Source organism: Diabrotica virgifera, chromosome 3, assembly GCF_917563875.1.
Source record: "Diabrotica virgifera virgifera chromosome 3, PGI_DIABVI_V3a".
Lineage (NCBI taxonomy): Eukaryota > Metazoa > Arthropoda > Insecta > Coleoptera > Chrysomelidae > Diabrotica > Diabrotica virgifera.
Genome location: NC_065445.1, coordinates 2,557,000 through 2,584,988, shown reverse-complemented (window position 1 = coordinate 2,584,988; position 27,989 = coordinate 2,557,000). Strand labels below are relative to the sequence as shown.

General features: G+C 32.4%; 1 protein-coding gene across 4 annotated transcripts in view; it reads right to left on the bottom strand.

Annotated features, from left to right (window-relative positions):
- LOC126881766 (calcium/calmodulin-dependent protein kinase kinase 1) overlaps positions 1 to 27,989 on the bottom strand; it is a 391,062-nt gene that overhangs the window by 95,379 nt on the left and 267,694 nt on the right. For 3 of the 4 annotated variants that reach the window (XM_050646245.1, XM_050646244.1, XM_050646247.1), the window contains one exon: positions 2,748 to 3,322. In XM_050646245.1, coding sequence (XP_050502202.1) covers positions 2,748 to 3,322 — 575 coding nt within the window. Of the gene's footprint in view, positions 1 to 2,747; positions 3,323 to 12,723; positions 12,902 to 27,989 lie in introns of those variants that run through there. The other variant, XM_050646246.1, reaches the window with a different exon arrangement.

The window sequence follows — 27,989 nt, the reverse complement described above, 5'->3', positions numbered from 1 at the left end:
TGTGGTTCAACGATCTCCAATGTATAATCATCTTAGTCCATCCTTCATCCTTCTGCCGTAGGGTGTGTCAGGCGAACTTTCATTTAAGCTTTGCTACTTGGGTAGAGACATCTTTCACTTTTGTTTTGTTATGGATCCATTCGTTTCTTTTCCTGTATGATAGTTTAATGTTCAGGATTCAGATAATAGGATACCAAAGATTACAGCCAATAAAAATAGAAGCCCTATTGTATGCGGATGACATAGTCCTTATAGCAGATTCCGTGACAAAAATGCAAAAACTCATAAATATATGGACAGAAGAAATAGAGAAATTAAAAATGGAAATAAACATCGAGAAAAGTAAAATAATGGTCATCGGCGAAAAGGAAGAAAATGAAGTAATTATAAAATGCAAAAATACTCAACTGGAAATAGTTACAGCATATGATTATCTTGGAAGTATTAGTACCAATGATGGGAAAATAGACCTCGAAATAACAAACAGAACTAAAAAATCAAATAAACTGTACTACGCACTAGCGCCAATTCTGAGGAAAAAAGAACTGTCCCACGAAACAAAAATTAAAATATATAATACGATTGTGATACCGACGATACTGTATACAAGCGAAAATTGGACTTTACAGAAAAAGCATAATAGTAGGATAAATGCAATTGAGATGAGACATTTACGTGCTATAGCCGGAAAGACCAAATGGGATAGAATAAGAAATGAGACAATAAGAGGGATAACTAAACAGGAACCAATAATGAATAAAATAATAAAGAGGCAATTAAACTGGTATGGACATCTGATGAGAATGAAACCTAGTAGACTAGCAAGGAAAATTCACGAAACAAGGAATATTACAAAAAAGAAAAAAGGCAGGCCGAAGAAAAAATGGTATAGAATGGCGAAGAAATACAGCAAATAGTAGAAGCAGGAAAAATCAAACAGAAAACGCTAGAAGAAATGAAACTAATAGCACAGGACCGAAAAGAATGGAAGAGATGGGTGAATATGTAGCTAAATTAAACCCAAATCCGACACCTGAAAGGGTATAAGGAAGGGGAGAAAGAAAGAAAGAAAGTGTTTCTTCAGGCCATCCGACCATCGCACTGTGGCCTTCGCCTTTTTCGTTTGTGGTTCCATGGTCTCCAATGTATAATCATCTTAGTCCATCTTTCATCCTTCTGCTGTAGGGTGTGTCAGGCGAACTTTCATTTAAGCTTTGCTACTTGGGTAGAGACATCTTTCACTTTTGTTTTGTTATGAATCCATTCGTTTCTTTTCCTGTATGATAGTTTAATGTTCAGCATTTGTCTGAAAGACAAATGCTGAACAGTTTAGTAATATGGGTCATTCCATTTCAAATCACTCAATTTTGGAGCAAAAAAAAATTTGGACCTCCGATTTGTCTGAAAATTGGTATATAGCTTCTGCGGGACGTAAAAATAAGATATTTAAGGTCAAAAAATCTTCTTCTTCTTTTTTTCTCAAAATGTTATTTTATGCGATTTTACAGTGATATGGTGTTTATTTAAACAAATTTGCATTTTCTGTCGTAAAGTATCAATGAAAAACATAATATTTTAATAGAAAGGACTCAAAAATGTCACTATATGGCATTATAACAAGTTACTTTGATTCAAAACAAGCTTTTGATCAAATTTTATAGTGTAGAAAACGTTAAAATACCGTTTTTTACATTTTTCTCCATTCCCAAAATACATCATAATCGATTTGGCTGAAAATTTGCCCACAGATAGACAAAACATAGGACTTTAAGTGGTGAGAAGGATTTGAATTATATTACAATATCAAAAAAGTTACATGCAATATTATAGTCAAAAATATAGGCGTCTACTGTAAGTACAATTAACTCGAAAATATCGACCTCACGACAAAAATTGGTAAAAAGAACTTGTAATAATTGTAAATACGATTTATTTGGAACAATTTCAGTTCGTACCATTTTTGTCGAAAAGTTAAAAATGGCGGAGATATTAAGCAAAACAGGTTCTCCTCTAAAACAAGATGGCGGCTAACGTAACGGAGGAATTCATTCGTGATTTTAAATTTAGGCTACTATTGACTCCCCTAAAGATCAGAAAAATAAAATTTTGGGCAGCTCGGCACTCAAGGTCAAATGCTATCCTGACTGGACTAATATATACTTTTATGTCTGATATTACTGAATGTAACTTTTTTGGTATTGTAATATAACTCAAATCCTTCTAACCACTTAAAGTCCTATCTTTTGGCTATCTTTGGGCAAATTTTCAGCCAAATCGATGATGATGTATTTTGGGAATGGAGGAAAATGTAAAAACGGTATTTTAACGTTTTTTACACTATAAAATTTGATCAAAAACTTGTTTTGATTCAAAATAACTTGTTATAATGCCATATAATGACATTTTTGAGTCCTTTCTATTAAAATATTATGTTTTTCATTGATGCTTTACGACAGAAAATGCAAATTTGTTTAGATAAACACCAAATTACTGGAAAATCGCATAAAATAACATTTTGAGAAAAAAAGAAGAAGAAGATTTTTTGACCTTAAATATCTTATTTTTACGTCCCGCAGAAGCTATATACCAATTTTCAGACAAATCGGAGATCCAAAATTTTTTGCCTGAGTGATTTGACATGGAATGTACCATAATATTATAAATGAAAAATAAACGTAAATACGTTAAAGATAAAAACTAAATAAATTAAGTGTTAAAATCATTGCAATATTAATAAAAACACTTACCAAAGGTTTTCGATTGGACCGACATGTTAGCATTGTGCCCGGTAGCATGCTCACTGGAGACATTCTCAGACAAAAGTTGAGAGGAAGGCACTGAGTTATTAGTTATCACAGGTTTCGTAAGGTTAGGCTCGGTTAGACTACTATCTCTAGGAAAATGTGCGCTAGCTCCAAGTCCTCGTGTTTTTCGGTTGTTCGAGATGACATCGACTTGCCCTTTGACTTTATCATCCGTTTGACAGCTGTCAACTTTTCCTAGAACAACTTCTCGCGCGACTTGTTCTCGGAGTACTTCGACTGCAGTTCGGCTGAATTCGATTTCTCGGGGCATCGAGACATCTTTCTGAGCATTTGGAGATTTTTCTTCTGTGTGCGTGTGTAGTACATCCTTTCCAGCTTTGATCTTTTCTGATATCATCCGCTTGTCATCCCTCGAAGAGAGTTCAGCTAACGAACGAGTATACTCGTCTTGAGCTCTAAGCACATCTTGAGGGGAGTAGATTTTTTTGAAGGTTGTTTTAAAGGGAATACTCTTTTCTACTTCGTTGGTTTTTAGTTCGACATCTACGGCACTGTGTCTGTAACAAAAAAAATGAATTACTTCCTTATTACAAGAAAGAGGCAGAGGAAAAATTTAATGAGACAAAAAAATGTAAAAATTATACTCTGAAATACAATGTGAGCAGTAACCTATCACTCGTGGGTTAGCTTGCGTTTGGCAACACATCTCCGCGAAATAAGACGATAATCCGTTTATCCGTTAACAACAATTAAAACTCGTCAACCAGTTAATCCGAGAGTGAAACCGGCACATGCGTTTAATCAAAACGCGAACAGTCAAAAGTGACCAAACAGGACTTGGTAAGATTTTTATAAAGTTATAAAATTGTCTGTTTATCATAACCCTCTCTTAATTCCACTTGAACCAGCGAGCTCATACAGTCCACAACTCTGAAGTTATATTAATAATTTTATATATGTACAAGCTGCATTAAACATCGGTCTAAAAATAAATAGAGACAAAACAAAATACATGGTCGTCTCAAAACAAGAACGGGAGCGAATAAGGCAAATCATTACTATAAACGATCATAACTTCGAAGTGGGTAAAGAATTTAAATATCTAGAGGCAACAATCACAAATGACAACAAAATAGAGCGAGAAGTTGAAACGCGAATAATGACAGGAAATAAATATTTCTTTGCAATGCAACATCTAATGAAGTCAAAACTTCTTTCAAGAGGTGCAATAATCCAGATATATGTATGGGACCATAATACGACTACGACCAGCAGCAGCGTATGGAAGCGAAACATGGACGCTAACAAAAAGAGAAGCAAATAAATTGCTGGTGTGAGCACAAAAAGAGGCGCAGATACAATAACGAGCTAGAGTCTCTATTCGGAAAGGAAAATCTAGTCAGAAATATAAGGGCCAATAGACTCAATAATCAGATGGGCAGGGCATGTGATACGTAACGAAAATCGCCTTAAATAAACAATGTATGCCCTTGCAGAGACAGCGTAAGTTAATAAAATTGGAAAATAATATGAATATTCATTTTCCATTTCGTGTTGTACCTAACTTAAAAAGACGTATTATTTAAAAAAAAATTTTAAACTTTTCCAATGAAACAGACGAAACCACGCCTCTTTTATTTTTCTCGTTACTAAAACATTGATTACTGACTATATTGTATACAAAAAATAGAAAAATAATAAATAATGTCGATTTAAATACCCATTGAAACCATCAAAATGTGTTGAAAAAGCAACAGCAAAGTAAAATAATTGATATAAAAACCAAACGACTATTTTTTGCTTTCAGAAATCGTGAATATTTAATTTGAATTTATCGATCTGTAGGCCCAAATTTAGTAATTATAGTCCAGGGTAATAAGGTTTTTCCCATGACACTCGAGCAGCCAGGGTACTGAAGCGTTTTTTCGACAGGTGATACCTATAAGAGCAAATTGTAACTATTTCCTGCGTAGGATCTGGCGGCCATTTTTATTTATAAACAATTAAGTGTCAAAAAATGGCATTTTTCCCGTTTTTTTCAAATCAATGGAAAACAGCGAAAGTTATGGTTTTTTCAGTACAAATATCTTTGAGATTATGGAAAAAGCTTTAAAATGACGTATTACAAAGTTTGATATACTCATTTATTGTTAATGTAATTGCGAAAAATGGTCGGAATTGCAAAAAAAATTAATTTCGCAATATCTATTGTAAAAATTAGTGTACAGCTTTGAAATTTTTGTCACATAATGGTTCTTTAGTGCTTAATATGTGATAAAAATTTCAAAGCGATTCATTCAATTGTTTAAATTTTATTCAAATTGTTTATCCCAGAGAGCAGTTTTTTTGCAATAACATAAGTCAGAAAAAATGACGCTAGAACCATCCCACAGGTGTCAAGTGAAAGAGCATGAACTATATTTTTAACTTGGTTTAAAAAAAGTGAATAAAAAATGCATTTATTATTAATAAATAATTATGCAAAAGTACCGTAAAGCTTTCCTTATAAACTGTTTATTTTGCTATATAAGAAATTATATATATTTATTACAATTTTTTATCAATTATGATATAAATAACATTACTTGGTAGTTGTGCACTTAAAACAGGGTAAACAAGTTAATTTTTTTGGAAAAAGTTATCCAAAAAGTTTATAAGGAAAGATTTACGATACTTTTGCATAATTATTTATTACTAATAAATGCATTTTTATTCGGTTTTTTAAACCAAGTTAAAAATATAGTTCATGCTCTTTCACTTGACATCTGTGGAATGGTTCTAACGTCATTTTTTTCTGACTTATGTTATTGCAAAAAAAACTGCTCTCTGGGATAAACAATTTGAATAAAATTTAAACAATTGAATGAATCGCTTTGAAATTTTTATCACATATTAAGCACTGAAGATCCCTTATGTGACAAAAATTTCAAAGCTGTACAATAATTTTTACAATAGATATTGCGAAATTAATTTTTTTTGCAATTCCGACCTTTTTTCGCAATTATATTAACAATAAATGAGTATATCAAACTTTGTAATACGTCATTTTAAAGCTTTTTCCATAATCTCAAAGATATTTGTACTGAAAAAACCATAACTTTCACTGTTTTCCATTGATTTGAAAAAATTGAAGAAATGCCATTTTTTGACAGTTATTTGTTTATAAATAAAAATGGCCGCCAGATCCTACGCAGGAAATAGTTACAATTTGTTCCTGTAGGTATTACTTGTCGAAAAAACGCTTCAGTACGCTGGCTGCTCGAGTGTCACGAACAGGGTATATTTTTGTCTAATTACCCTGGCCTATTACTTGCTTAGGTACATTTGCAGTAGTTCGGGAGCTTATTCAGACTTTAATACACAACTGTCCTGTCTGATATAGCTCGACTGAATGCATGTGGAGGGCTAGAACGTTATCGTGCAACAAATTTACATCTACTGATGGACATAGGTCTTCCCCAATTGTTTCCACACTTCAACGTTTTGTGCTGATTGTTACCAGTTTTTAGCCGTGTAGACGGCCTTCCTCTACTGCGTTTTTCTTCTCTTGGTATCCATTCCATTAGCTTTCGTGTCCATCTTGAGTCATTTAGCCTGGCGACGTGTCCTGCCCAGCTCCATTTGTGCTTGGTGACACGTTCTATAATATCTGTGACACCCGTTCTTTGTCTCAGATCTTCATTTCTTATTTTATCCCGTAGGGTTACGCCCAGCATGGATCTTTCCATGCGCCTTAGAGCAACGCTCATTTTCGATGCTGTTGTCTTAGTTAGAGTCAGTGTCTCTGCTTCATATGACATTATCGGTAGCACACATTGATTAAACACTTGTCATTTTAAACTGATTGGTATACTGCTCCTAAATATGTCTCTCAACGGTCCGTAGGCTGCCCAAGCAAGAGTTAATCTTCTTTTTATTTCGCATATTTGGTTATCTCTGCCAATTCTAATTTCATGACCTCAGTAAATGTATTTTATCCTGCAACTTTTTAATATTACTTTGGCAGTTTGATCTGTTGAAATAGATCACTCGGTTCATTCAGACAACCATTTTCTTCTATTTCTCTAAATATGTAGATGTCTATTGCCTTTGTGGTATTGCCTTCTTAATTCTTTAAACCACGCTCTGTATTCACAGTTTGTTCCAAATATAGTTTTATGTTTTTTTCTGCGTTGGAATATCATCAGTTACCCGTGGCTTACGGTTTGTGGAAACTGGTGCCGAAACAGACCTTTTCAGTCTCGATTATTTTATCATTTAGATAAATATATCCATACCTTTTACTTCTTTGTATTTTGTTAACAATTTTTAACTAATAAATCCAATGTATGTTATTATTTATTGATTTAATCTAAGTATAACAAGACGCAGAATCTCTAGTTTCTTAAGTACACAAAGAAAACAAATCGTTCTAAGATCTAAAGACACTTTATACCTACCCTTCCAAATCGGTGTTTGAACACTTAAACTTCGGTTTAAGTTAGGAAGAAACTTTAGGGATGAATCATTTATTTTCAATGTTTGGAAGGTTTTTTGACAGGACCGAAACAAGGAAAAAAATAATTTAATCGTGATGTGTCTTTACAGTTGCATTTAATTTCTTAATTAACCCTTTCATTGCTGACGAAATATACCTAATGCTACCTGGGTGCTGATTCTATTTTTCGTTACATTTCCATTGTAATGTTTTAGCTGTGATAGCCCTGAAATACAAATTGAAAAGCAACCAAGCAGGTTTTCATGCCAAACGCTCCACCATTGACCACATTTTGCATCCTTAGAATTATCTTGGAAGAAACAAATGAATGAAATAAAGATATATGTGAGTAGTAGAAAAACAGGGTTATGTACTATTTTCTACCTTATTTCTTATTATGATAGATTTAATAATGAGGATTTACTTTTGAAACGGTTCAAAAGAACTCAATTATTTTGCCTCACCCAGAAACCAAAAATCGTAAATGTTACATATTTTTGTTACAAAAGCTGTTACATATTTTTGTCTCACCCTGTAGACAAGAATAAATTCAAGAAATTTATTTCTGTCCCGAAAAAACATGAGAATAGTTCAATATGGAAATGTAGTTTATCCGTTTTGTTAAAAATACGTTATTATATTTTGCAGTCATATCTACATTCGGTTTCCTGTGTTTACATTAGCGCTCGAAAATTGTACTCGTGACGTACAGTTTTTGAGGTGGAAAAGAATACAAAGTATTTTTAATGGTTATTGGCGCCACGAATTTAGGAAGTTAGATACACAAAACGTGTTACTTTGATATCAGAAAGCACAAGTGTAGGATCGTGGACTCAGCAGTATTTTTCTTGAGAATGTTAGAACGGAAAGAGATTTGCTGATTTTGCGAAATGATTTTTGATGGTTACCTACCAAGTAGGTTGGGCTTAGAATATATTTTTATTTTCCCTATTGGTCGATAATAAGTGTAGAAAGCTTAGTTATTTTTTTATTAGTTAATGATGAAAGATGGAAGGATTAAACTTTTTTCTTATTGGTTGATTGTATGAGTAGGGTAGAATGAGAGAAATGGAGTGGGTTTTGGAAGGAAGCGTTTTGGTTTGAGGAGATTCATTCAAGTTTTGAGATCTTAAATTCGGGTTTGGGCATTCAAGCAGAGGTCAGTTCAAATAGTTGTGGCCTCAGAGGGCCGTTTGTGTGGTACCTGAGGAGTTTAGTTTTCTGGGGAGTTGAGTTGCAATTTTAGTTTGAGTTTTAAGTGGAAGTTTTGGTTGAGAACTCAAGTGAGAATGTAGCGGATTTTGAGTTTTTATGAAGAAATTATGGCGTTGCCGCGTTCACGCAAGAATCTGGTTAGTTTTGGTGTGTAATACACTATCTAAGTTTTTTTTGGAAGCAGTCATGGATAAACTCATTAATTAAGTGTCAATAATAACAATAAATACTTCAAAAAGTTGCTTAGAAGTTATTTAAATATTTTAAAAGTCAATATGAGCAGAATCATGCGGAAGTTTATTTATTTTTGCTGAAACTTTTCATGGAAACAACCTTTTTTGTACTTTTTATGTAAATTTAGTGAACAGTGAGTGTTTTGGACATTAACAACGTGAAGAATAAGGACAGGACTATATAACAAGGTATTGTTTGTTAACTTTATTATCGTTTTTGTAAACAGGATCTTTAATATTGTACATCTACAAAAGATCCATCATTTTTCTTTTTTATTTTAATTTTAATAAAAATTTGATCCATTTTGCAATAATGTTTTTGACTATTAATTATTATCTGATCCCTTTTCTCTTGGCCCTAAATGATATTCAGCTAAGAACACTAAGGTAAGGCTATTTATAGTTATATTTATGTACATAAATGTGTTTGTATCTTATGATAACTATATATTTTTATTAAGTTTTTATTTTAATTATTTTATTTTGAAGTTTTAAGTAAGTTTCGTTTTTCATTTGCTTTTAATTATGGATCTCCCCAAGCATTTGAGTTTCCATTATATTTAAAATCTATTAAGAATCCACCCCCTAGGTATCTGAAGACTTAGAGCTAACGAGGCACTCCGTAAAGTTACGTAGCACCAAGTATATTTTTATGTTTGTTTAATTTGTCGAGTTACATATTATTTTTTTTTGCCTTTGTTATATATAGGCGTGCTACACTTTTACTGACTTTTTATGACACATTTTTAATGGGAAAAAAGGTAAGTAAGGTAAATAACAAAAATTAAAATCTTTAATAGTCATATCGAAAGCATACTATTTATTTTACGGAGAAGAAACAAGGAAACAGGACGAAACTACAACTAAAAAACCGCAAACATTTGTAAACAAATGTTTAAGAAAAATCCTGAAAATATACTGGCGTAACAGGATAACTAATACAAAGCTACGGAAACGAATAAAATAAATTAACACATCTACTACAATCAAGGAAAAAATGTAAATACATTGAAGAAAGATCAAACAGCGAGACAAGCACTTAAGTAACATCTAAGGAGGAAAAGAAGGAGAAGAAGACCAGACAATAGCTGGAAAAGAACTACAACGAAAAGCTTGGACTGGGCGAGGTCAAAAACAGAGCAGGAAATAGAAGAGAATGGAAGGAACTAGTACACAGTTTATCCTGACAATAAACAAGAAAGTAGATGCGCTAACTCGGCCAGACAGCAATATTACACTTTCGGCCAAGAAATGCATAAAAATGCAATCAATGCATCCATGACAAAGCTGTTGAATATTGCATTGTCATCGAGCTCTGAGCTATTCTGAAAATTTCAGACCTCTAGCTAGTCGTGAAGTATGTTTAAAATCAATTACAAGATTTTTCTCGGACAAAGAGACAGACAAAAGACAATCGAAGTATATAAAAACGTTTTAAAAAATAAAAATAAACCACTCAGGAAATTACTCAAATTACTATCAACTTAATACATACAAATACTATTTTATTAAATAAACGCCTCTCAAGTCACTTTGCAGATCCTGGCCTCATAATACCCCAGCTCCAAAGTTCCAAATAAGACCAAGCAAATCTCCTTCCACCTTCCCATTTCGATTTAATTTACAATTTTGCTGTAAACAAAGTTTAGTCCCTACGCTAATTCCGCCAAACTTTAGCTATTAAAGCACTTCGTAAATTTGTAATGCAGTCGGTATTACACAGTCTACAACCGATGTAGAAAGACGGTAGAAATTTGAGACACTTCTTGGTTGAGTAAATAGGCAAAACTTCAAGATCTGACATTCAGTTAATTCAAAAGAGACATTACAGTCAGGTTTTTATAACGAATATTGTTTAAAAATATTATTTGTAGAATTCTAAATATTTTATCTTATTTTTTTTAAGTCTCTTGTATATAATTGTTCTTAATTACCAGAGAACGGCAGTTCTCGTCCGTGGTGCACACACACACACCCCCCTACACGCGACACTATAATATACAGGGTGTTAGTAAATAAGTATGAACAATTTTAAGGGCTAATTCTACATGAAAAATTAATACCAGTTTGCTCTATAAACATATGTCCGCAAATGCTTAGTTTCGGAGATACGGGGTGTTGAAATTTTTATTTCAAACTGCCAATTTATTTATTTCTCTAAGACCAGTTGAGCTATGAAAATGAAATTTGGTGAGTTTTAGGAGGTAGTTATTAGGAATTGTTTGACATACAATTTAGAATTTTGTATTCATCATTGGCGCGTCTACGGGCAATGGTCTGAATTTTTTAAAGAAAAAAATAGTACGCCACTGAGATATTTCGAATTGAAAATTATTTTTAAATTCCACGTCTAATTTATGATAAAAAACCTTTCTTGCCTTTTTTTCATATGATGCACCGTTTTTATGCACAAAAATAAAACATCTTGGCGCGTATTTTTCATTTCTTAATACATCATCAAGAACTATTCAATATAATAATACTAAACTAGAACAATAACAGAAAATATTACTAATAAGATTCCAACTAGGTGCAAAGCTGCAAGAAATGTTTAAAATGATCTCCTTTACAGATAACAGAAGAATTTTATATTCATCATTGGCGCGCGTACGGGTAATGGTCTGAATTTTTTGAAGAAAAAAATAGTACGCCACTGAGATATGTCAAACTAAAAATCATTTTTGAATTCCTTGTTCAATTTACGACAAAAAATCTTTCTTTCCTTTTTTTCATGCGAGGCGCCGTTTTTATACAAAAAAATAAAACATCTTAACGCTTACCAAGTATTTGAGGTAGTTTCCATATGCATAGAAAGTTAGTTCAAATACGTTGTAAACGTTAAGATGTTTAATTTTTTTGCATAAAAACGGCGCCGCATATGAAAAAAAGGCAAGAAAGATTTTTTGTCGTCAATTGCACGAGGAATTCAAAAATGATTTTTAGTTTGACATATCTCAGTGGCGTACTATTTTTTTCTTCAAAAAATTCAGACCATTACCCGTACGCGCGCCAATGATGAATATAAAATTCTTCTGTTATCTGTAAAGGAGATCATTTTAAAAATTTCTTGCAGCTTTGCACCTAGTTGAAATGGTATTAGTAATATTTTCTGTTATTGTTCTAGTTTAGTATTACTATATTGGATAGTTCTTGATGATGTATTAAGAAATGAAAAATATGCGCCAAGATGTTTTATTTTTCTGCATAAAAACGGTGCATCATATGAAAAAAGGTAAGAAAGGTTTTTTATCATAAATTAGACGTGGAATTTAAAAATAACTTCTAATTCGAAATATCTCAGTGGCGTATTTTTTTTTTCTTTAAAATAATTCAGACCATTGCCCTTAGGCGCGCCAATGATGAATACAAAATTCTTAATTGTATGTCATAAAATTCGTAATAACTACCTCCTAAAACTCACCAAATTTCATTTTCATAGCTCAACTGGTCTTAGAGAAATAAATAAATTGGCAGTTTGAAATAAAAATTTCAACACCCCGTATCTCCGAAACTAATCATTTGCGGACATATGTTTATAGAGCAAACTGGCATTAATTTTTCATGTAGAATTAGCCCTTAAAATTTTTCATACTTATTTACTAACACCCTGTATACACGAAATTTTCAATTTTCTAAATCTGACGTAAATTGAAAACTGGGCCAACTCCCATCTTAAAGTTCAGGAAAATACTCACCCATTCATATGTCAACCATCCATTTTGGTCCAAGGGTGTGCGTTTTACGGCCCTTCCTATTTAGAGTCTGTTTTAGTTCCCAAAACTCCCAAAAACTTCGAAAATTTAAGTCCGACCTTTGCGGCTTCTAATAGTAATAATCATTACCTTTCAAACGCATGTCTAATTTTGAAAATCGGTTATACCATTCAAAAGTTACCGAGCTCAAAAATATGACTCAATTTCTATTTAAAAAATGGAAAATGTTTCGACATTAAAGAAGAAGAAATCAATCATGATATTAAAGTTACGTACATTTTTTTCTTCACAGAGACAACCAAAACTAACAATATACTAACCTTCCTACTTCCAAAACCATATTTTTACAGATTTTAATAAATTTTACACAATTTTTTCAATTTTCACAATTGTTATACGTGAGTTATTACGTATTTCCAAAAGTGGACTCGCGTATATTCACTCCGTAGCTACTAAAACCAAACTACTGGCACACGTTCTCACAGTTTATCAGTTCAACAAATAACACTGGAATATTGTTTTTACCGTCTTAATGACCATTATCTCTTCACTAGAAATTAATTGCTTCTGGTGACGTTATTGGCCAATAATCTTTCTAATTTCGTAATAATATTAATAATAAATTTGGTGTTTACGACAAAAAAAAAACGATTATCTATGTAATCTGGGACGTTAATATGGACCGTCTCTCCTACGCTATTTAATCATAGGCGTGCAGCAAAGGGTGCAGGGGTGCTGTAGAACTTACACTAATTTTTGAGGGGCGGAAAAATTGAGATTGTTCACTTTTTCTTTTTTCTTTCTTTCAAATTGTTTAGCCAGGATATTCAGTGCCTTTCCCTGTATAATGATCTGCAGCAACGTTTATCTCTCATGACAGGACCCAGATACTGAAATGTTCTTATTTTTAAAAAATAAAGTTTTTCAATCCTAATAGCAACATTAATAATATTGAAAAATATTAAAAATATTACTAAAAGATTTTTAAATTGAAAACTTATTGGTACATTTCTCTGGTGACATCTCCAAGGCTTCTACAATTTGCAAGCCAAATGGATGCAGCAGTGAAGACAAAAGGGAAGGAATTCTATACTATCAACGATACTATGCAATTCACAACCCCCGTCTGCAGCTTGGTAAATTTCCAAAGGAAAATGCACCTAGTTACTCCACGGAGTAATACTACTATAAAATGAAACTGTATACCATTTTTATTCAGTTGCAATGCGAGGCCAAAAATGTCTTAATTTTTACTTAGATTAGAGAGCGCAACCAGTACTCTTATCGACGATTTCACCTTTTGTTAGAGGCTCTTCAGAGAATGCATAGGTTGCTTTCTCTAATCCAGTAAATTTTTCGTAGTCCTACACTGCAACTGACGTAAATAAACGCTAGTCACCTAATCCATTCACGTCAGTTGCAGTGTGGGACTAATATGTTCGAAAAATTTACTGGATTAGAGAAAGCAACCAATGCATTCTCTGAAGAGCCTCTAACAAGAGGTGAAATCGTCGATAAGAGTGCTGGTTGCGCTCTCTAATCTAAGTAAAAATTAAGACATTTTTGGCCTCGCATTGCAACTGAATAAAAATGGTATACATTTTTATGTTCTTATTTTTATTGTATTTAATATCTCATTTTCGTTATTCTCTTTTTAAAACGTCGTTGTTCCTAACATTATCGACCCAAATTATGTCTAACCCGGGAGCAGTCGCGCGGTTAGAAAAAATCTAAGATTTTATCCTTTTCCGTGTTAACTTGATGAAAAATTTTGCAACATAACTTTCCACTCGTAAGTGCCTCGAGAAAGACTGTAGTAATGCGTGGGCATTTTTTTTATTTTTTTAATTTTTGTGTGGAATTTATGGATTTGGTTAGAACTAGCTTTAAAATTGTTAGAAATAGATATTTTTAACATAACAAGTAAATAAAAATATTATAAAATAGAAATTTGTTTTAAATTCTTATTGTGATATTTTTTCTCTACGCGCGACTGTTTACGTGACAGAAATGAGCGCGACTGTTCCCGGGTTAAAATTCTTCTATAAGCTCACATCTCAAACGCTTCTATTCTGTGACTTATATCTTTTTTAACGTCCAAGCTTCCTTTCCATATAATAACACAGAAAATACATAACACCTCCGTATTCGTACATTGAGTTGCAGATTCAGATCATTGCTGCAAAATACTGTTTTCATAATATTGAATCTTGATCGGGCGTTTCCTAAACGTGATTTGATCTCATGTGTAAAATCGTTGTTTTCGGTTACCATTGTTCACAAGTATCTACGTATATACGTCCACCTTTTGAACGAGCTGGTCCCTAATCCATAACGTCTCTTTCTCTTTGTTGTTGTGTCTTTACAATTGTCATGAATTTCGTCTTTTTGATATTTAAAGTAAATCCGGCCTCTTTGCTACTATCCACAATCTACAATTACCAAAGTATCATCGGCGTATTTGATGTTACTTCTAGGTTCTCCGTTGACTTGACTGTAATTCCATTTGATGTTTCCTTTAGTACTTTTTGAAATATCTCATCTGAACCTAGGTTAAAGACAGCGGGCAAAGTATGCATCCCTGCTTTACCCCTCGTTGTATTTCTATTTATTCTGATACTTCGTTACCAACCTTTACAGATGCATCATGATTAAAGTAAAAGCTTGATATTATTTCAATATCTCTCATATCCAGATATTTATCTTGAAGTAGTTGTAGAAGGCGATTATGTAGGAACTTGTCAAATGCCTTGTTGTAATCAAGGAAAAAGATATAAAGAGGTTGGTTCGCATCCATATATCTTTCCGCCAATACATTAAGGGCAAACAATGCCTATCCTGTACCCATTACGCTTCTGAAGCCAAACTGAATGTCACTAAAATCTTTCTCCAGTTTTCTGAAAATTCTTTGATGTAGACTTTTCAAGAATATCTTAAGAGTGTGTCTTATTACGCTGATGGTTCGGTGGTCACATAATTCTTTAGCGTTAGCTTTTTTCTTTTACCATTCTTTTGAAATGACGCCTGTATGATATATGACGTTGTGCAAGTCTGTTAGTATATCTATTTGATCTCCTACTATTAATTTAATAATTTCTGCTGGTATCTCTATTAATTTCTGCTGGACCTATAGTTTTATTATCTTTTGTCATTTTACTGCACCCATGGCTTCTTTCACTGTTATACTGGGCCCACTTTCTCTACTGTATCATAAATAGTTCTGTTTCCTGTTTGACTCTCATCTTTAAACAATTTCTTTATGTATTTTTTCATCTTTCTATTTTGTTGTTGTTGTCAAGGATAATTTGACCTTTTTCATCTAATATGTCTGTTAAGTCTTTTACCTTCCTATGCAGATTTACCTGTTTCTTCACACTTGTTTGAGTACTATTTTTCCTTGGCTTCTCTTATTTTCCTAAGTAGAAATAATATTCTTATTTTCCTTTTAATTACACTAAGTATATAAGGTCAAACCGTCAAACAGGTGTATGTTCTCAAAGAAATTGAAAGTGTGTAAAATTTTTTTTAATAATCAGCTAAGTACTTTCAACACATAACGTACCATCATCAGAGCTTCCTAAAAGGACATTTAAGATAAGAGATTTTTTATAAAAAGATTGAAAAAACTTACGTCCTCTTATAAATCCTTCATAGAAGAGTAATTGTTAAAATTCACATGATAAATCATGGATACTGGGCAAAAGCCACAGATATCGGGTATAAAACCCTTAAAATTAAAAGTTTATCACATCTAAATTCTTTTTTAGTTTAAAAATTACAACATGGCTGCGTCAAACCATTGTGAGTTCACGTGAACAGCTGAGCGCTGTCATTCATTCAAATGATAAAGAAGGAACCACTAATTTATGCGCCCTCTATATTGGTATATAAATAAAAATTAAAAATTAATTAAATTGAAAATGGCTAAAAGGCATGTGTTGGTTAAATTAATTCTAAGTAAAGATACTAAATTTTTAACGTTAAATTTTCAAAATTACAAATATTAATATTGAAGTGAAATGATAACGTGTATGTAAGTTATCAAAATTCTTTTTAAAAAACAAACCGTTATGGTTTGACCAAGTGTGGAAGAAGTTAGATGAAAACAAACCAAGGAGAAGTCTCATTTGTCAAGTTCAGAGTTCGAAAGCTGTAATTTTATAAAATTAACAAATTTACCAATAGATTAAGTCAAATCTCAAACATTCTACTTATATGTAATCAATGAAAGAAAACTCAAGAATACCGAAAAAGTAATGTTCAAAATACCTACAGCAATTGTTGGGTATACTGTATACTAAATCAAAATTATTAAAGACATTTCTTAAAGATAGGATCAAATTTACAATTTAATTGAATCTGAGTGTTAACACAGTTTTGAGGATTTCTTTTCATTTCTCTACTTATTTCTAGATCTTCTAGTAGATTCATTTTAGTATAGTTATTATTTGGTATGCTATGTAGGATCCTACTATCTCTTTGGGGACTAAAGCTGTGTTTCGATGCATGCAAATGATGACCAAAACTAGATTTATCGATCTTTGAAAGATGTTCTTTAATACGTGTATAATACATTTGAAAAAACATCTTTCAATCTTTTAATCTTGTAATTTTTAAACTAAAAAAGAATTTAGATGTGATAAACTTTTAATTTTAAGGGTTTTATACCCGATATCTGTGGCTTTTGCCCAGTATCCATGATTTATCATGTGAATTTTAACAATTACTCTTCTATGAAGGATTTATAAGAGGACGTAAGTTTTTTCAATCTTTTGTTTATAAAAAATCTCTTATCTTAAATGTCCTTTTAGAAAGCTCTGATGATGGCACGTTATGTGTTGAAAGTACTTAGATGATTATTAAAAATTTTTTTACACACTTTCAATTTCTTTGAGAACATACACCTGTTTGCCGGTTTGACCTTTTTAGAAGTGTGTACAAGTCATACAGTCTGTTTCAATTCAATTTACTAAGTATATAAGCCTTTATACATTTTGATTTCTACGTTCTTATACAATCTTATCTTTTCCAATTAATTGCAATATTTTATATTCATCCACGACTTTGTTGTACTTATTACTATTTTCCTTTCCCTTTAGGGATTCAAAATTATGTTTTTAAATGATTCTCATTTTTTGCTCGAATCTTGTTAAATAAATATTTCAAAAATAACAGAGGGGTGGGTTGGCGATTTTTAGCATTGGAACCTACATTAAAAAAGCTGGCCACGTCTATGTATTTAATCGTGTGATGTAAGGTTATTGTTCGGTATTTATAGGCATTGCAGAATGCTGTAATGGGCCAAACAATAACTTACAATGAAATTAACAATAGGAGTACAATAAAATGATTACTTATTCTCTAAGAAGTTTAAAATGGTTAATGATGTTACTTAATTGGATCCGTCACAGTTTAAATTGATAATGCAATAAAAAAGTAGGTATATACAAACAAATAAACGTTTAATATCAATATATCAATATTAATGAGGTCGATATCATAATAATTAACAATAACAATAGTTTAGTTCTATACACAGTGAGCACGTACATAAAGGTTGGAATAAATTCATTTTCTCGAGAATGGACGATTTTGAAAAAAAATCCCGAAACAGGCCGAAACAATTTTTATTTTTAAATTAGGACTTTTTGACATATATATCATACTAGTGACGTCATCCATCTGGGCGTGATGGTCTCATGATTTGAGCCTGATGATTTCTTGAAATGGGAAAAGGGGCCGTGCGATAGCTCATTTGAAAGGTAATTCTCTATTCAGTAATATAAACGTTAATATAATTATCTTTACAGGGTGTCCAAGAAAAAATTTTTGAATTAAATTTATTGGCATAAAAAGAAGAATGCATGTAATTTATTTAATTCAAAATACATTTTACTGCTTTCAGAAAACAAAAAAAGGTTTAGTTGAAAAATAATCATTGCATTTCGCTTAAATTAAATGTTCAAACTGTCAAGGGGAAGGTGGGTGGCTGCTTTAATATTGAATTTAAGCAAAAAACAATATTTATTTGTCAAATAAACATTATTTACTGTTTTCTGATAGCAGTAAAATATATTTTGAGTTAAATAAATCACACATATTCTTCTTTTTAAGTCAATAAATGTAATTAAAAAAAATTTTTTGGACTTCCTGTATAAATAATTATGTTAATGTTTATATTACTGAATAGAGAATTGAAGTGCCTTTCAAATGAACTATAGCACGACCCCTATTCTCATTTAAAAAAATCATAGATGACGTCATCACGCCCAGATGGCTGTCATCACTAGTATGACATATACCAAAAAGTCGCAATTTAAGAATACAAATCGACCTGTTTCGGAATTTTTTTCCAAAATGGTACATTCTCGAGAAAATGAATTTATTTCAACCTTTAAGTGCTCACTGTATATTAAAATTATTTATGTAGTTTTGATGATTTTGTAATTTCTATATAATTTAGCTAATTACAAAAATTATAATATCGATAAAACATTATAATACTTGGTCGAATTAGTAGTTATCAATTAGTTTTTTTTTTAAATTGTGTTTCTTTGTCTTCATGGGCTTCTTTAGAAGTCATTAAAAATCTTCACTTTATTAACTATCTTTTTCTCTTTTCCTACTAGATACCTCTTTTAAGTTGTCATTAATTGTTCTTTCGCTTATTAGCTTTTTGAAGTTATACTTCTTTAGGCGTGATTGCGAGTGAATCTTTATTATTCTTCGCGCATGCGCACACAGGCAGTATGGACTTAATTGCTAAATCTTTCAATTTATGTAGATATGTATCAGCGCAAATATATTAGTGTTTTTAGTAAATATATTTATTATAATTTTTGTGTCATTGGATTTGTCTTCCTCGGGAGTAAGATAATAAGTATTATTAAAACATTTTTAATTTATAGTTCACTTGATCTATTTGTCACCATGGTTGTAATTATGTTCGAGAAGCGATGTACACAGAGCCGTGGTAGGTCATTGGTAGAGCATTCGACTAGAGATCGAAAGGTCCCGCGTTCAAATCCGGACAATTCATATTACTTTTTTTGGTATTGTTTTATTAATAAATTTAGTTTAATATTTAAATAAAATACAAATAGACTGTTTAAAGTGTATTTATTTCGTTAAAATCTTATAATAGAAGTTTAACTTCTTACGTGCGTACAAAGTACACACACATTCTTTTTTTTTTAATTTGGAATACGTAGGTACCGTAGGGAAAGCAAAGGCTATCTCGACTCCTCGTGGTGTATCTTGGGTAAACTAAATGAGCAGCAACATCGAACTGCAAGGCCGTCTTCCAGATTTCCTGGCGAATACATTGTAAACAACCATGCAACAAACAAAAAACGGTTCATCTCAGAACCATCTGACAATTGGACCAACAATTTGAGAAACGCTTCCTTAATATCAGCATGCATCAATAGATACAGGAGATTTCAATAGTCATCGCAATGAATGGAGCTATAGCCAATGTAACCTCCAAGACAAAAAGTAATTGAATGTGCGGAGTTCAGGTGTTCAAGCATCTTAGACTTTAACATGATGCAAAATAAAAGTTAACCTTCTTTTCCGCTAGATGGCTAAAATACTACAACCAAGACTAACATGCGACCAGAGAAGTTCTTGATAATTTCCCAAAATGGCAGCATAGGCCAGCAATAATAACTATGGCATTAATATTCCCATTATAAACTCAATTCCTCTGCCACGATGGAACTTTCAAGGCAAACTGGTACCAGTAGCAATCCCAATTGGAGGACGATATCAGACATATTGTGCCTAAGGTACAAAACTACGAAAGATTTGCCAAACTTAATGTATATATAATGGATTTCTACGGCTGTCGCCGCCTCTCCATACCCAGCTTCCAATTTTTTCTATCGTAACACATATCTTCATCTAATTGCCTCGAATCCATTGCCTCCTGAATATTATCCCTCCAGCTTCTCCGTGGTCGTCCTCTTCTTCTTCTCTCCGGTGGGACCCACTCTAATATTTTTCTCGGCCAGCGGTCTCATTCATTCTTTTAACGTGACCGAACCATGTCAGCTGTCTCTTTTCAATATCGTCTATTATAGTTTTTTCTACCTTCATACGTTCTCTTATTGTTTCATTTCTTACATGTTCTAATCTCGAAACCTGACAACTTCTCCTCAAAAAGTCCATTTCTGTACTAAGTAGCTTCTTTTTATTTCTTGCACTTATGTCGCAAACTTCTGCACCGTAGATTGTAGCGCTCTTCATTATACTTTCATATATTCTTCTCTTTGTTTCCTTCCTGATATCTTCGTCCCATAAAATTGAATTGAGGGATCTAGTGATGCTTCTACCTTTATTGATCCTGTATTGTATTTCATCTTCACTATTTCCTCGTTTGTTAAATATAGCTCCCAAATATTTGCATTGTTTCACACCAACAATATGTCCTTGTTCCAATGGTAGGTTTTCAATGTCTTCGTTTCCCACTATGAAGTATTCTGACTTATCCATATTTATTACTAATCCTGCCTGTTGGTAATGCTCATTTAGCTTCCGTATCATATAGCTTAAGTCATCTTGATCTTGGGCTATTACAACTTGGTCGTCCGCAAAGTATAATGTAAATAGGGAGTCATCTCCCACTTTCAGTCCCATCGGTTTTACTGCTTTTGTCCACCTCTGTAAGGATTGGTCAAGGTATATTTTAAAGAGAGTGGGAGATAGACAACATCCTTGTCGGAGGCCTTTTGAAGTATTAAATGCCTCAGTGAAATTTTTGCCGTTTTTGATTCTGGTGTTAGTGGTCTCATACAACATTCTAGTTGCTTGTATGAGTTTTCCATCGATACCGATGTCTTTTATTGAATTCCATAGTTCTATTATGGGGATACTATCATAGGCTTTTTCTAGGTCGATAAGAGCGATGTGGGTTTCCTGATTCCTTTGTATTCTTTTTTCTAGTGCTATTTTTAAAGTGAAGAGATTATCTACCGTTGAACGTCCCGCACGAAAACCAGCTTGTTCTTCAGCTTGCTTTTCTTGAATTTCTTCAAGAAAAGCAATCATCAAAGAATTTAACTACCGAGACATGTGAATGAAGTGGAAAGATATACCTAGCAACTAAACGTTTTAAAATTTTTTTGACAGTTGCTTATTCTGTTAGTTTAATCAAATAAGAGGATCGGTACGTATTTTCGGCTGCAATGCTATTCAAATGGGGATTCATTTTTTTCGAATCCTGAGAAAACTAATTAGTATTTTTGAAAAATTTAAACGCAGAATGAAAGATTACGTTATTAGCGAGGGCCGAAAGTCCCTGAGAACTTCTATAATGTTTATTTTAATAAGTTACAGGGGTGAAAATCTAAGAGAAAATGTAGTGTGATTTTTAATTTCAAATATCTCATTCGAAAGAATCTTCTTATATATTCTAAGGGACTTTCGGCCCTTGATACTAATTTAGTCTTTCATTTTGTGTTTAAATTTTTTAAAAATATTTATTAGTTTCTTCAGGATTCGAAAAAAATGGACACCATGTCCGTGGAAATCGAACATTCGCTATCTTTGTCATACAACGCACTCATTCGAATATAATGTTATGACAAGACTCAAGACAGTGACAAGTAGAGATGTGTCCGACCCGCTATTTTGATATAGCAGTTCATTCTGCTACTGCTTTTTAACGCTTTTACGATGATAATAAAATCAATCAGAGTTGTTTATTAAATAGTATTGATAGTGTATTTGAAAAATAATAATTTATTTAAGGCGTACAATTAATAAAAAGTTATTTATTGTTTATATATTATTTATGGAAAATCCAAGTATTTCAAGTCATTAAAGTTCAAATAAAAGTATTACCTTATAAGAGTTTGTTCCGATAACCGTAAATAGGTATGAGTTTAGTTATAAAGTAAAGTGCCCATGGTGGCATAAAATGTAGTAAATGCTAATGCTTCAAGTACGTACTACATTTTTGAAGATTTCACTACACTTAAAAAGAATTTGCTTTTCTCCGTAGTATTTGCTACTATTTACCAGCCTACATAGAAGAATGTACTAAACTTTTGAAGTATGTGCTTGTTTAGTAGTATTTTGCTTCAGTTTAAGTGAAGTTGGTGGGTGGACGTCTTCGGCGTAGGTATTTTTTTGTTACAATATGGCAGCATTTATGAATGTGTGTCATAGAAAAATTTACAAACTAAGAAGAAGATACTTAATTTCTTGTTCTATTTCATTTCTTAATAGCCTGGAGTATAATCTTTTAATGGTGCTGATGACTGCGATTCCCCTATAGTTTTTGGGGTTATTTTTAGGTCCCTTTTTATGTATGGGAGTAATATGTGATGTTAGCCATTTATAGCCAAACTTAATGTGCCAAACAGATTGCACGCAGCCTAACCAAATTCTACATTCCATGCTGGACCAAAGAATGTAAAGACCTGTATGATCAATACTAGCAATCTAGAGAACCAGACGTAGATGAACAACTTTTAGAGTCTCTGAATTCCGCAACAACCATCAAGTGGAGGTGGTTACCTCTCAAAAACGTTAACTGCATAGCTTCATGCATAGCAGTCGCACTGCCTGGAAACTGGTCAGAAAACTGGACACAGGCTCGAACATTTTGACCACCATTTTCATCACCAAACCCAGAAGATATAGCGACAAGTACTGCCCACCTCTCCAAACGAGTCAGTCAGTGAAGATTCGATAGGTTGTTGGAAATTTGGATATTACATTTTTAAAAGCTTGCTGAGTAAGGAAAAGATGTATGGAAAGTTTAAGGAGCTCTTTTAGATATGTATCTATTTTTGGATGTTTGATTGTCCGGGAAGGTAAATTTACATGAACAAGCATAGTAACACTTCTTCTTCTTCTTCTTCTTCGTCTAGCCATTCACGTCCATATCTGAACATAAGCCTCTTCAAGTCTTCATTTCCATAGTAGTAAGACTAACCATTCTAAATTAAGACTAGTATGTTCTTTCGATCAGGAAATGGTAGCATGTATCTTTCAATACTTCTGTAATGATCGGAAGATACATTTATTCTGCAAAATATTGTTGAGTAGACTACGTTACATTTGTTTTCTGAAATTCTGGCAAAATAATTTAACGACAGGAGTTGGGTTCGTTAGCTTAAGAGGAATTAATTAGCCAGATCTTGCAAGCTACTTACTGGACTGGTTCTTGTGGCACCTAAAACTAATCTCAAGCATGTATTTTGATGCACTTCCTCTGATGCTTATTACGTTATTGTTTTCGAGATGCCATTTAAGATGATAATTAAGGGGGTGTAAAGCTTTTAAAGGGAAGATTTCGCAAGAAAAGAGGGTGAATATCATCAGGTCCTGGTGTCGAATTTTTTTCAATTAAACAAAATTCTAATTCCTGAAGACTTACAGGTGTGTTTATTGGATTGTCTTGCTCGATGATTTGTATTTTTAAAGACTCCATTAGTTTTTGGTGTTCTTAAAAAGATATGCTGTAATTAGAGGTTTATATATTTAATTTACATAATATATGCTAAACAGAAATATTCAAATTTTCTCGTATATGTAGAATAAAACCCTCTCTCGATTTTGCTATTTTACTCCCTAAAAATGATCCAAAGAATTTAACCATTGTAATTTGTTTTTTGTGTCTCTGGCATAATTTTTTTGTCTTTTAGAAATTCATGAATCTCCCTTTACATTATTCATCTGCCGTTTGTCTATGTATACGTAATTTTCTCTATATAAATGCCTAAGTTTTTTCTCCCTCACGGGTCTTGTGCTTCGCTCGTTACATGAAAAATTAAACGGAATATCGTCGTTTAATCAGGATCTCTAGAGATTCATATGAATCTTGATTAAATTTATTACATTCCGCAATGAGGATTTAAAGCCATAATTCTTATTGAAACATGCTACGTTGCTGAAAGTATCATGTAGCTTATAGGTCCTCTAGGATAGCGGTTATTCCATTGAGACCTATTTATAGTCATAATTAAAGCACATTTAAGGTAAGTCTAAATTATTTCATACTAGTTCAATATTGTGTTTTTATTACTTAGTTAGCAACTACATAATAGTATACTTCCGCCACTAAAAATTTTTGATTAAGTTTGACAATTTATAACTTTATTATTTTTACTCCGATTTTCAAGATTCTTATATCAGTTTGTAGGTACATGTCATGATACAATAACCCAAGATACGACACGCAGCATTCCTAATTTCGTTCAGTTCGCGCATGACGTCACGTTGTGAGTAGATCCTTTACATTTCGAATGCATTGCCATTAGATTTGGGGATTTTAGCTTTTAGTATCAGTTGTGAAATTTTCGAGAAGTGCTGTTTTGTTAAGTATGATTGAATATAGTTATTGAGAACATAATTTAATAAGAGAAATCAATTACAAACATGATTTTTTATTATTAGGCAAGATACGTCTCATTAGGTATATATTATACTGTATAATACACAGCGTTGCTCTCTACTGTTGTTCTGAAGCTATTTTCTTGTGGAATTTTTGTAATTAACTATTTTTAATGGGAAATAAGCCACAATTTTACCAAAAAAAAAATGGATTTTATTAACGTTTCTACGTCCAAATCGGATGCCGTTCTCAAAATACAAAAAATATTAATGAATTAAACAAAAATGTTGTTACTTAGTAAAAAATTCTTCTAATAATTTATTTAATCTGACTCATTTATATCGGCAATTCAGACATAATATATTATACATTATGATATTGCCAATTGTTCATTCGATTACATGAAATCAACCCCTACTTAAGAATATCCGTCACAAAAAAATCGTAACATGTGATCTGTCTTTAAAAATACAACCACATGACCATATGCAACAGTGACAGTAAAATTTTCGCATTAGAGATTCCATAGTAAATCACGAGTGAAAACCTCGTAATACTATCATGACATCGTAAGTATTAGGTCTTACTATTATTATCGTAAGTATTATATGAGAATCTGGTATTAGTTTTGAGACTAAACTAAAGTAAGACCTAATACTGACGATGTCGGGATGGTATCACGAGGTTTTTTCCTGGTTTTCCCTCGTGATTTACTATGGAATTTCTAACGCGAGAATTTTACTGTCACCGTTGCATGTGGTTGTATTTTTAAAGACAGATCACATGCTATGATTTTTGAATTATTAGAAGTATTTTTTACTAAGCAACAACATTTTTGTTGAATTCATTAATATTTTTTGTATTTTGACAACGGCATCCGATTTGGACGTCGAAACGTTAATAAGATTGCTTAAAGCATGTAAACCTGTGATAATACTGTAATCGTCGCTGTTACAATGTGTTAAACAGATACGAGCGTTGTTAACGTTAAAATTGTCTGCACGTTTACGTTTACATAATTGTTTTCACACACATCGCAGTTTTTTGTCTTTTGGGAAACTAAAACTTGATATTCGTATCGAAATCTTGTGATTGATTGTCCACATTGCAACCAAACACGGCACACCTCATTTTTAATAAAAGTTTAACAAATTATAAGTAAAATTCACCTTAAACAAAAAAATAAACACCGTTTACTATACGACAACACTGAATTTAATGCTGTTCTACTCACAGAGTGACTTAGCTACGTGAGCCCAGCCCACCGACTACATGGCATATCTTCAGTTATTGTATCATGGGTACATGTATTGATATCGTTTTTTATTATTCCGGCAACAAAAAATTTTTGCTTAGATTGCACGGGGGTGAATGAAAACGTCGTATTTTTTCCAAACTTTACAAAAGTCCGTGGAAAAATTGGAGGGCTGATTTTGTTTCATGCTCCTTTCGTATTATCTCGGATGCATCCCTAAGATTTAGTTTTTTGAATTATCTGATTATCTCTTTTCTTATCAAAGCTATACCTAAAAACAATGCTTTGAAGGTTTATTTAATAAAAAATATCAAACGCACTAAAATTAACAAAAAAAAAACAAAATTAACAACAAAACAATTCAATAGCGGGCATGTCCACCTCTCGCAGCAACTGCTCACAATCTGTTTGGCATCGAATAAAGATGCGTTATACTTGCCAGGGAAATAGCCCGATATTCCTTTACCAGGGCCATAACTGTACCCAATTTTCTGGAGGCCTAATAGCTATTTTCAATTCATCTCTTAAATGCTCGATAGTACTTAAGTGAGCCAGTATTTCTAAAATTATTAGACCGTTTCTATAATTTACTTCTGGTATCACGATAAATCGTTTTTTCCGATTATAGCGCTATCTATCCACAATTCGAAAAAATGCCTCGAATAAAATATGCTTACTTTTACGGAAAGAATCTAAATCTGCAATAAAAACTGCGGGTTTCTTTATCCCGCCTCCAGGGGTGGAGTGGGGGGTCGTGATTGGTGACATTCGATAGATTTTTGAAAATTATTGAATAAGTATTTTTCAGTTTTTCGATCCGATGTTCATTTCGCGAAATATTCGACCGTTTCGGTACTTTTGAGACACCCTTTATAATCTTACATCATTTTGCAATCAAATGCAACTAAATATTTTAAAACACTTAAAAATATCTATTTTATATTCATATTTTCAGTGAAAGATTGACATATCTTGTTAGGTATAAAGTTAGTGAACACGTTTAATGTTTTATACACGTGATAAAAGTGTTACAGCACTTTAAATTGACCGTAAAATAAATGAAATACACGTGTTATAGGCACTTTACGTTTTAATTGTTAAAGCAAATGCGTTTCATTCACTATTGTTTAAAAATGAAATAGTAATTACATTTTATTATGTTGTAATTTTATATACGGAAAAACTCGAATAAAAAATATAATAACACAAGCAATGGTTTTCTACATTGTTTTCATTTACGTCAGTCAATGGGCGCAAGAATAGGATATTACCTCCGAATTCTATCCTACTGCATGGATTTTAATGACATTTTGGGCCTAGCCTCTACTTATCTCCTAATTCAAAGTCTACCCTATGCCGATGTGTGCTTTTATCTTGGGGGTGGTTCCCACCCCTTCTTAGGAGTGGAAAATTTTTTGGTTAAAATTACCACGGAATTCACTAGAGAACCTAATTCTAAGCAAAAACTGTTCTATAATTTTTTTTGAAAACTCAATAGTCTTTGAGATATTCTTGGTTGAAAATTGGCCACTTTCATTGAAACATAATACCTTTTCGAACGGTTTTTTGCGAATATCTTAAAAACTATGCATCTACCTAAAAAACTATATTAAACATTTTTGTAGGTTTTAAAGAAACAAAGAGACACTGGCCTTCATAAATCTTCTAGTTATAACACAAATGGTATATGGTAGGTGAAAATAGTTAAAAAAAAATAGTTGAAAGACTGATTAAGTTTGTACACACTTGAATGAATAGAGGAAATAAAAAATGTAGTATATCAAAGTGTGTAAATAATTTATTTCTTTAGCTGAGCGCTTTCGACATAAATGTCATCATCGGAGCTAATGCTAAAATAAAAAAAGAGGTCTTGTAAGAAAAAGAAGTACAAAACTCTTTTTTTACTTACGTCAATTGTTAAAAAACTTGTTGTTTTTTTTAACAATTGACGTAAGTAAAAAAAGAGTTTTGTACTTCTTTTTCTT